Source organism: Saccopteryx bilineata, chromosome 8 (genome assembly GCF_036850765.1).
Source record: "Saccopteryx bilineata isolate mSacBil1 chromosome 8, mSacBil1_pri_phased_curated, whole genome shotgun sequence".
Classification (NCBI taxonomy): Eukaryota; Metazoa; Chordata; class Mammalia; order Chiroptera; family Emballonuridae; genus Saccopteryx; species Saccopteryx bilineata.
In genome coordinates, this window is record NC_089497.1 from 83,940,776 (window position 1) to 83,952,964 (window position 12,189).

At 38.8% G+C, this 12,189-nt stretch overlaps 1 protein-coding gene across 5 annotated transcripts in view; it reads right to left on the reverse strand.

The window, feature by feature from the left end:
* Window positions 1-3,366: 3,366 nt before the first annotated feature.
* The window catches only part of FNDC3B (fibronectin type III domain containing 3B), a 399,472-nt gene continuing 390,649 nt past the window's right edge, over window positions 3,367-12,189 (reverse strand). For 4 of the 5 annotated variants that reach the window (XM_066240652.1, XM_066240651.1, XM_066240647.1 and 1 more), the window contains one exon: window positions 3,367-6,944. In XM_066240652.1, coding sequence (XP_066096749.1) covers window positions 6,633-6,944 — 312 coding nt within the window. In that variant the 3' untranslated portion in view covers window positions 3,367-6,632. The remainder of the gene's footprint in view (window positions 6,945-12,189) is intronic. The other variant, XM_066240650.1, reaches the window with a different exon arrangement.

Here is a 12,189-nt window from a genome sequence, read left to right on the forward strand (position 1 = left end):
TACAAACCTTTAGTTAATTTCTAGAGTTCTAAAAAGTTTCCAGAACTTTCTTCCCAGTGTGTTTTTTGCTTTATGGAGATTAACCAATGTCCTCACTCCATTATTCTTGGAAGTGCTGACCCCTGTTGACTCACTTTTGACGGAGACGAGTACAAAGAGGTGTTCTTCTGTTATATGAGACAACATCACCCACATCCATGCCGTGGATTCGGAGGGAAGAGTGGTCAGCTGCAGAGCTCATGCCCCAACCAACGACAGCTCCTGTTCATATCTGTTGAAATCCACTATCCCAGAGCAACACCTGGCGTTGCCAAGTCTTTCAAATCTGAGTAGAATCTAGAATCCCAGGATTTTGTGTGAAATTTCCACATTTTAAATTACTTAAATTTAAAAAAAATCAAAACACCAAAAATAGCACCCATGATAAAATTCTAAGGTTTAGAACAGTAAGTCTTATGGATCAGTCACTTCACTGTATGTGAACTTTTCTTACCAAATGAATCAACCAAGTTCAATTCAACAAACCTATTATTTTTTTAGCTTCTATTATGTGCCCCAATGTGCTCTAATGCTGCAGTTGCATGTGACCTGCCACCAGGGTGTACAGTCCTCCCCCCAGCTCCTGAGGCACTGAGTCTAGCAGTGGAGGTGCAAACTTTGGTTAATCACCACCGGTACCCACATGCAGAATTGTTAATTAGCTCAAGGCAAGCTATCCTGAGGTGTCTGAAAGGATCATTCTGTATTCATCTGTGTGTATGTATGAGCACCCGGTGACCACGTGTAGGAAAGGGATAAAGGGCCAGTCGCATAAACCCTTATGCTACAGAAGGCCAGAGAGCCAACTTCTGATCTGCATAAAAGCACTGAAGGCAGAATCCATGGAAGATTCTTTCCTGGTTTATCCACTCCTACGGATGAGCACATCCTCCTGTTGCTTCCTGAGAAAGGGTACTTGGGAGGTAGATTTGGAAGATCTTGCAATTCTAAAAATGTCTTTATGATACTTTACGCTCGACTGAGTGTAGGCAGGTGGGGATTTTTTTTCTTTCAAAAGCTTGATGTACTTGCCCCACTGATTTCTAGCTTCCAAGGCTGCTGTCAACAAGGAGAAAGCTACTCTGGTTTTATAATCCTTCTATGTTACCAGCTTCTCTACGCTTCCGGGAACTCTTCTTGGTACCAGTGTTTTGAAGTTTCAAGATGGCATGCCTCTGTCGAGGTCCTGTTTCATCCATTTTGTCAAGTACCTTTGTCCCCTTCCTTTTTTTGTGTGTGGCAGAGACAAAAAGAAGGACAGACAGACAGGAAGGGAGATGAGAAGCAATTCTTTGTTGCGGCTCCTTAGTTGTTCATTGATTGCTTTCTCATATGTGCCTTGTCGTGGGGGTGGGGTGCTACAGCAGAGCAAGTGACCCCTTCCTTAAGCCAGCGACCTTTGGTTTAAGCCAATGACCATGAGGTCATGTCTATGACCCTGTGCTCAAGGTGTACTCAAGCCAGCGACCTCGGGGCTTTGAACCTGGGTCCTCTGCATCCCAGCGTGATGCTCTATCCACTGCGCCACCACCTGGTCAGGCCCTTTGTGCCTTTTCATTCTGGCAATTCAAGGGTTTGATCATTTCCTCCCCTACATTTTCTGTTCTTTCTGTAGATCCTACAGTTTGGATATCAAATATTCTGGTCTGATCCTAATCTTTTTATCTTTGCTTTACTGGGCCATGTTCTTAATTTCACCTTCCAACCCTTCTACTAAATTTTTAATTTCTGACAATGTTTCCTTGTTCTTCAGTTATTCCTAGTCATAGCATTCCATCCTTAGTCTATAGGTGACTTATCTTTTTCCACCTTTCCAGAGACATGCTAGTTTTCTGAAGCATCTTCTCTCTCTTAGCCTCAGATTCTCCCAAGTTGCTGGTTTTGGACTTTTTTGTTCAAGGTAGCAGATTTCATCAGATGTCAGGTAGCCCTGGGTAAAGTCGAGGATTAAAAAGCTGATAGAGGCTTATAACCTTAGGAGAGTGGCCCTCAATCTTGGCTGTACAATTGAATCACTTGGGGAGCTTTAAACACTGAAGCTCCAGAAATCCTCCTTTATTGTTGGGCATGGTCTGGGCACAGAGCTCATACAAAGCACCCAGGTGCAATGACTGCAGCCACAGCTGACCAGCACCATCAGTGTTCTACCCCAACCAGTTCTTTAGATCTTCCTTTTTGGTGCATGATGCTTTTCAGGTGAGACTCTTTCTACTATTCTCTTGCAGGCCTATGTTCACTTAACTCTGTGTTTGACATGGTATCTTCATCCTCGACTGTGAATAGTGTCTCCCAGTTCAGAGACTTTCTATTTTACCTCTGAGGGGGTGGAGGGGCAGTAGTCCAGCTCAAAAACTGGGAAGGGATTTTACAGATCTAATGGCATTTTAAAGAGTTTTCAAGTGACTCTATTTTAGGCTCCTCTCCCCTTACCCATTACCTCAGGACATATCTCTGACCATTTGGGAACCTTCAGGATATTCTGCATATAAATTGCATTTGTGTTCATTTTCCCTGATAAATTAGAATTCAGCTTTCTTCAGTTAGGTTTGCAAAGTTCTGGTGCTAATAGTTTCTCTTCCCTTCTTCCTGGAGCTGAACAGAGTTGTGACTTAAAAAAAAAAGATGTCTTTATTTTCAATGGAGAGCCAAAAGCATGCAAATTTGGCAACTCCAGTTTCCCATCCTTAAACATAAGAATGGCTATCTTCTTTATAGAAGTGAGCTCTGAGTTATGAACAATTCGTTTCTCCATACTTCCCCCCCCAGAGACTAAAAACAAACAAAAAAAGAAGATAGTAGGGATTCCTAAGCAAAGCAAAGCAAAACGATCTAAATATAATGATGAAACCATGGCCATAGTAAAAAACACTCCTCTTCATTGCTGTTGTTGAATGAGATCAGGAGGGAGGAGGACATTAAACTAAAGCATGTGTCAGGGAGAGGGAGCAGCCAGCTGCAGGGTGACCAGACCTAGACCTGGGCTCATTAGAATTATGTTATGCACACAGCCTGACCAAAAAAGCCCCCACAAACAAACAAGCCCCACCCTCCCTGGCAGCCCATGGCCCTATATGGTCTACAGTCACATATTAATTGGTCTGTATAAGAAAATTTTGATTTTTCGCTTTTTAAAAAAATAGTGATTGCAAAACTTCAACCAGCAGGACCTGGACTGCAGCTGTTCCTTTAGACAGCACAGCAGCCATGATGTACTATGACACCTGGCTGGCCTCTAAAGGCATTTGAATTTGCAACTTCTGGGACATGGTTAAATATTTTAAAAGTAACAACAACAAAAGCAATCCTTTTCACGGCAGAAGAACCCTCCGTAAGTCAGAAAGAATTAAAACATTTATTGGGCATAAATATATTACATATACACTACAGATACAGTTAGGTATTACATATAGCATAGTATTTGCAAAATCTATACATTAAAATTGATATGGCAGTTTTAATACAATGTATATGAAATAGTCTAAAATTTACAATACAGGAAAACATATGATTTTTTTTTCTCCTAAAGTTGAAAAGCTTGGAATGTATGTCCAACAGTGAGGTAAAACATTTTGTCTTTAAATTTAAAGGATTGTGCAAGGATAACATTCAAACACATTCAATTAGGGCACTTTTCAATTTTGACAGGAATACTGAATTACTGTAGCCAACAAAACGCAGTTAGAAAATGCCAACATTTCAAGTTGATAAGAACAAGGCAGATAATATGAAAAAAATCTTATAAAAAAGTTTTCCTTTTCAACAATTTCTTTGAGGACAAAGGGCAGCTTGCTTCACATGACTGGCATTTCCTGTTCCAGGGATGAGTTTGACATACAGAGCATCAGAAAGCCACTCCCTCATTCCTACATACTGCAAAAGGGCAGAGAGATAAAGTTAATATAACACTTTATTTTATTGTTCAGGTGTACGGCAATATATATATAGTTATATATCAGTATCACATATACATATTTGTGATAGAAAACAGTGCCAGATAGAGTAATAAAGTTTTGACTGAAGGGATTATGATGAATACCATATAAAGGAGAGCAATAAAATAAAGTGCCATTGGCTAGTGTTTCGCACACTTTCGCTTTCTGGTGGTGAAATCTGGTAGTAGGAAAATGTCAAGAAGATCCAATGTTCATTAGAATTTTGGCCTAAAGTATTATTTCATTTAAAAAAAATCTCCACCGATCCAGAGCAGTTGTTCTGTATAGCAGCAGTTCTAAAGTGTTTCCAAAAGGGACATTATTTTTCCTGCAGACAAGGTTCTTGTACTCAGTTGAGTCATCATTGCTTAAAAATGCCTTCTCCCCAAAACACCTGCATGAAACTGTCTTAAAAATGCAGATGCAATGTTACAGTGGGTTATAATACATATTTAAATAGAGGGATAAGTTTTGAAAGGCCAGAACTTTGGCAAAAATATATTTACCTTGATATCATCAGTTTGCAAGGCTAATTAAACTATTATAGTCAATAACAAAATACAGAACTCTCTAGTACTTACTACATCAATATAGGCACACAGAATAATTCATTAATCTTAGCACTTTCTTTAAGAGATGATTATGGTTTTTTTGGGTACATGTAAACGTTTCAATCACTGATAATGGTTTTTTTTTTTTGTTTTTTTGGCATTTAATGCACTAGATGCTCTTATCTTTAAAAACACAAGAAAATGTCAGAAGATTGATAATACTACAGATGTTGCCAAGGAATAAGACTGACCTAAAATTACAAAAGTATAAAACACACACAAAAATAAAACATGCTACAAGAGAAAATTAGTACATAAGTACATTTAAAAAATTTTACAATAAATAAAGATTGCACTGTAATTGGCATTTAAAGTACTGTATGCAGAATATAGTATAAATAAACCAAAAACAAAATAATGTTGGTTTCCCCATGACTTTGGTATGGGAATATTATAAGCTATTACAGGATACTGCATCTTAACACAACACAGACCAAGCACAAAATAACTATGATCAAGAAAAACCAAGTAGCAAAAATATACAGAAACAGAAGGTGGGGTCACTGTGTCTGTTGCACCCTTTTGGAATATATTTGCACCTCCAACTCTTAAATGTCCCTGAGGTACGCGAACATTATGGACTTCATATAAATAATCCGATGACTTTGGGTTAAAATTGATTATCTCATGACTCAAAATAAACATGCAAGAGTAACACTTTGCACTCCAATAGCACCTGTTAATCAAGATCTCAAAGCACTTACAAACATTAGAATCCCCACTTTTTTATTTATTTTTATTTTTAATGCATGGAAAAACTGAGGCACAGAGAGGTAAAGTGACGTGTTCAGGTCATGCAGCAAGTTAGTGACAGCTCCAGGGAAAGAATCCGGGCTCCTTGACCCCCAAACACCCTGTGCTTACCACCAAATACCATTTCCTCTCCACACGTGGCCAGGTCAACCCCACAAAAATAGGAGCTACAAATTTAGATGACTCTTTTGGTTCTTACCAATTTCCATCTTCTGTTAGCTTAGTATTATGAGCACTGAATTAAGGTATTGAAACTCAGTGACTTCACTGATACCTCAAAGAACAGCCTAAAGGCAAATCTTTCAAAAATAATGAGCTGACGTATAAGAAGAAGACTGCTCACAATTAGTGTAAATCATGGACAATGGGCAGAGGCACTAAACTGTCACCAGTTCTCGTCATATAACTCTGGTCAAACATAACAGAATATAATAACTCTAGCGATTAGATTAGAAGTAGTTATATACAAAGACAAACAAACAAACAAGTTAAAGCAGCTTTTAAAATAGCTGAACAAGGAAACAACTAACTATTGCACAATGCCCTCTTAAAGTTACTGCTATGAATCGAGCCCTCTTAAAGTTACTTCTATGAATTGACATGGTCAAATGCTCCATAATTTATAGGTGCATTTTGGTTACTTGATTTCTTAGACAGGCAGCTCATAATGGTAAAATCATAAGAGATACAAATTATTAAAACATTTTAGATTAAAGTACACATTTTGATTTAAATGAGCTAAACACAGTTAAAAAACTGAGTGACAATATGGTTGTTTAGGGCAGTCTTATCTGAGTAAACACATCTTCTATATGTTGTTGTGTGACAATACTCTGGACAACACTGAAATCCTAGCCCTGTGATTATACACACTGTGATTCATTGATAGCTATAGATGGTCAAAACATAAGAAGTGACTGGTGAATATAAATTACTAAACTGTAATATGGAAAAAATCAAAGGCTTGCAAAAGACGTCAATGAAAACAGAATAAAGGCAGATCTGAAAATGTAAAAGAAAGATAAGAAAGCTAGCTTTTGGTATCTGGTTTGTTTTTCTCTTTCTTTCTTTCTTTTTTTTTTTTTTTAAAAAAAAATCCAGTTTAATCTCTTTCTAGTTTTGCATTTCAAAAAGGTGCACCAAAACACTGATTTTTTTTCCTAGCTAAATCTGTAAAACAAGAAAGGTATATAAATCAAAGAACAAAAGGGCTTAAAAAGGGGATTATCTGAATAAATGTGTGTATTAAAATGTGTAGCATTAATTAAATTCATACCTCTAGTTTTGCTGGGTTTGTTTACTTCATTAGGAAGTACTGTAATATAAAGGCAAATAAAATGGACAAAGTTGCAAAGCCAACCACAATGAGGGCGGCAAACTGTTCATCAGTAGGCATCATGCTCTTCATTTTGGGATCGTCTAAGCTCCCCAGGTCCCCTGTAAGCATGACCTCACTTCGCTGTAACAGAAAAGCCGCGGAGGGGCTGAAAGCTCCGCAGAGCTCCTGAGAGCTGTCTGAGCAGCGGCGACACGCACACACGCGGAACCTGTAGTCTGTGTTGGTCTGGAGGCCTGAGATTTGGAATGTGGCTTCTTCTCCCTTGTACACCTTCAAGAAAAGGAAAAGTCCTGGTCAATTCATTCATAATACTTGCTATCTAAAGTAATAATCATATAACATCAAGAGGTGCATGAATCTGGTTTGGTTCAAATGAACTCTGTAACAACATCAGGAATTACATAGAAAGGTATTTTTTCCAATCTGTATCTTATCCACAAAAAAGGTACTCCAACCCACTCTGAATAAAACAATATAAAATTTAGTGGCTCTGACAATGACAGGAGATAAGGCACTGAGTAGAATTGTAGCTGATGGAAGTAATAGAGGTGCATCTAGCTGAATTTCAATAATTATTTAGGCTATAAATCAGAAGATGACTTAATTCTTACAAAAGGCTCTATGATCTTGATAGAACAAATAAGGATATTTTAGTTAAAAGAATTAAAAACAATAAATTGTATAAACAATGAAATGCCAACTGTCAGCTGAATGATTTTCTGACAGCTTAACAATCTATGGAACACTATACCATTACACTATCCCACCTCTAGCCCTAATAGGTAAGCCCTACTGTGACTTCTAATTCTGTAATTAGCTTTACCTGTTCTAGAAGTCCATATAAACAGAATCAGAGTAGACACTCTCTTGTACCTACAAGACTCAACCATTAACCACATTGCAGACCATCTACCCTGGGTTCTGCAGCGGAAGGAAAATACTGCTTTATAACATGCAGAAAGCAGCCCCTGCCTAGTGTGTACCAAGCAAAGCCTTGTAAAGCGTTGCTGTGATGTGGCATCTTAATATCTGCCATCAAACCATGACCACATTGCAAAAACCACTTAATAACCTATCCCACAAAGGTTTCAGAGAATTTTGCAAAGTGGATTCCAATTTTAACATCTATTTAAATGAGTTAAGATAGTTGGCCCAGAAGCATATGCATCTCCTAGAAACCTACTTCATGAAATCTTGTACAGAGCATTTATATATAATTCTGATTGCACCTCTCAACTCTAACCCTCAGAGTGAAGATTTCTAAAAATGTACAGTATTTTGAAATCAAAGGAATGCTACCTTTCTTGGACCATTAGGCAAAAAGCTTAGTGAAGGAAAATGAGTATTTAGTGAAAGGAAACTTCCTTGATGACAAGTCTAATCAAAAGCTAGGCTTTACTTGGTAAATGATTTTCTTTTAGTCATTCTTGCTGTTTTAATTAGAAAATCTCCTCTCTTTTACCAGCAATGGCAATATGATGTTAACATTATCTAATATTTATTGTAAATATATTGTGTGTGGGACTGTGTTCTGTTACCTCCACAGCCACCACACAATGGCTTGAATAGAGTAGACACTCAGTGTGTTCTCTAATCAGAACCACAAATACACAATGGTAGATATTCTAACACCACACTGTCTGAGAAGAGGGACATGAGTATAAGAAGACACACACAGACTAGAGGCAACAGGAGTTTACAGTGCAGGCACAGCCATCACTGTAAAACAGAGAATCATTAACAATGATTATGTTGTTGTTTTTAGTGTATCAATAGAAAAGATGGAGTTTCTAATCTACTTTAGAAATAGTCAGCAATGCTTAGTAAAGCCTTTTGGATTAATTCTTAGCTAAGAAAAAATGAAAACAATCCCCAAACCCCATTTTCTGAGGATTCAGATTCCTGCAGTTTGAATTAACTGATGTGTTTGTGTAAATAGCCACAGCCCAGCCATGACCACAAATCACAGGGTCACCAGCCCCCACAGCACAGCCGTGCCTCCGCGCAGTGACAGCTCCTGGCCGGGCTGCAGCTCTCCACACAGGGCAGGGCTGTGCTTCCTGTCCATTTAAGATATCCAGTTAAGATTTCCATTTAAGGCCCTGGCCGGTTGGCTCAGCAGTAGAGTGTCAGCCTGGCGTGCGGGGGACCCGGGTTCGATTCCCGGCCAGGGCACATAGGGGAAGCGCCCATTTGCTTCTCCACCCCCCCCTCCTTCCTCTCTGTCTCTCTCTTCCCCTCCCGCAGCCAAGGCTCCATTGGAGCAAAGTTGGCCCAGGCGCTGGGGATGGCTCCTTGGCCTCTGCCCCAGGTGCTAGAGTGGCTCTGGTCGCGGCAGAGCGACGCCCCGGAGGGGCAGAGCATCGCCCCTGGTGGGCGTGCCGGGTGGATCCCGGACGGGCGTATGCGGGAGTCTGTCTAACTGTCTCTCCCCGTTTCCAGCTTCAGAAAAATACAAAAAAAAAAAAAAAAAAAGGAGATTTCCATTTAAGATTACAGTAAGTATATATGCAATATCATTTTTACAAAGACAATTTCCGTTCCTGGTTTGATGTACAATATATTTTAAAGTAATTTTGACATGTTTTTTCCAAATGTAAGGTTTAAAATAATACCCAGAAAACCAGAATGAAGAATCTGTGACCCTTATTATAGAACAACACGCTGTGTAGCTGAAATCCTTTAAACAGAGCCTTTGGGGGCAGCTCACTGGAACTTGTATCTGGACCAGGGTCTGCATCTCTTCACTGATGTCACCCCTCACCCAAGAACTGGAAAGGGAGACACAACTGCACAGCATAGTCACTCCCACAGTGCCTTCTCAAGACTGAGAGGATCTGATGTTCACAGGAACCCTGCGTTCAATCTCCCCACTTTTACAAGACAACCAAGGCTCAGCGAGGTGAACTAATTCCTCCACACCCTCCCCATAGGATCCAAGGCTGGGCAGACATCACGTATCCGAGTCAGAGAGGACGGGCCAGGCTGGTTACAGCACTGCCTCCCGGGGCGGGCCGTTTTCCAGCCAGCGGGCACAGCGCTGAGAACACTATCCACGCTGTCTGTTACACGCCAGGCATCGGCCACAGTGCAAACAAAGCACCTACCAGTTTCTCTATAAACCCAGGGTCCTACACCTGGACTCCAGGAAATGGAATATAAATTTTTTTCACATGAAAATTTTACTAAATGTATACATGAGGATTTTTCTGGTGTGAGGGGTCATGACCTTTGTCCAGTACTTAGAGGGATTTGTAAATCTAAAAAAACCCCACTAAGAATCAGTAAAATAAATGATGGCTTTTAACTATCTCCTTCTTGATCTATTCCTATTTGCTTAGGATTTGGCACTTTAATCATGAAAAAATAAAAACCTGTGCATGAGACAGTTATAGCTTCAGGTTTACTTTCTGTTGGGAAATTGAATGAAAAGCCATTACAATATATGTAGGCTCCACGATTCTGCTCTGCCAAGAGAAGGTCTGTGCCTACAGCACCTTATGTGATGCCACGAAGAATCAATGTGTCCAGTGCTACAGTCTGAAAATGATAATAAAAATATGTTGACACAGAGGTGTCATCTAGTTAAATATGGAGCTCTATACGTTTTGAAATGCTTCAAAGGTCTTAATGTAACAAATATAAGCACCAAATATATTAATTTGTCAAAATTCTGACTCCGAACAGGTAATGATGTCTTACAATTCATTACCTTTTCTTAAATATTTTTTATAAAAATTACTGCTTTCTGAACAGGGATGTTAAAATGAATGATTTCACTACATTTTTATGTATGTATTTAACTGTTATATTTTGTGCAAATGCTTACATACCTTGTGCAAATTTTCATTCTTTGTAAGAACGCTTTACAATTAATATTGATTGAAAAGGAGTTTTAGCTCCTTGAAAAAACCATGTGCTGGGAATGCTTATTAAGTGGCAAAAAGCCAAATCAAGGTAAGCACACATCCTAATGCATAGTAAAATTTTAGGTGAAGTTTTAATATTTTAAATTAATTGTTTCATTATTAAAACCAGCTGCTCACCCCACATCAAAATAGCTGAACAAAAGAAAGCTAATCTGCTAGAACCAAGGCAAAGGAAAAGTCAGTGTTTCAAGCAAAACATCAGCAATGGCCTCAGCCTTTGCCGCATCTTGCTGTAAAAGTAAGCTTGGGAGCAGAAGGACACCCACCTATTATGGGTGATTTTTTTTCACCGGAGTTACAAACATCACTTGTAAACCCTGAAGTTTACTCTTTTCACTACTGAAAGTATAAATAACCTATTCCTTGGAAACTGCCTCTGTCATGCTCACAAGAAACATTGAGTGGGTGCCTAGCTATGTGTTCCAGGAAAAAGAACGAGTAAAACAGCCCATGTATTAGCGGATCCTGATTTGTGCTCCCTAAGAGCCTGAAACTCTACAGTGGGCTGCGCTCAGCAGTGATTATCTCTCATTTTCCTCTGCTTTTCCTCTATGAATTCAATGTCTGTTATTTCTGGACTATAATTATTTTAACCATTACTCTGCCCACATAATATAAATAGCTTTTATTCCCTATGTTGTGTCCAGAACAAGAGATTGAAGTACTCAAAACATCATGTTTAACTTAATGCTTATTGAATAGAGAAAAGCAAAAAACTCAGTACAAATTGTTCCTGACCCAACTGAGGCTCTTCATGTACCACTGTCAGCCTTAGTCAGTCCTGTAAATGCAGGGAAGACACAGGTATGTGAAGAATGCTAATTCCTACCTCCTGAGCCGGCCCCAAAGTACTGTGTTTTCACCTATTTTTAACAAGAAACTCTTGTTTGTCTAAGGCAGGGGTAGTCAACCTTTTTATACCTACCGCCCACTTCTGTAACTCTGTTAGTAGTAAAATTTTCTAACCACCACTGGTTCCACAGTAATGGTGATTTATAAAGTAGGGAAGTAACTTTACTTTATAAAATTTATAAAGCAGAGTGACAGCAAGTTAAAGCATATAATAATAATTACTTACCAAGTACTTTATGTCAGATTTTCACTAAGTTTGGCAGAATAAATCTTTATAAAACAACTTACTATAGTTAAATCTATCTTTTTATTTCTACTTTGGTTGCTCCGCTACCGCCCACCATGAAAGCTGGAATGCCATCTAGTGGGCGATAGGGAGCAGGTTGACTACCACTGGTATAAGACATGTGTGGGATTGTATATTATATATGTTTGTGTGACCCTGGGTCTAAACATATATTTCATTAAACAAATAGATTCAAAACAGCCAATTCGTCAATAAAATTTAGATTATTGAGTAGATTTACCTATATTTTTGCAATGCCTGACATGTAAATATATTGAGCAAATAATGCTGCTTTAAAAACACAGAACACTAATCAGTGTGCATTAGGAAGAACATTTGTTTCCAAGAACAGGTGAAAAGCATGGGACGTAGAATGAAAGGTTTTTAAAAGTACAATGAATGCAATGAATGTACTGCTAGGAAATGAATTTTTTAAGTGTCAAGTAAT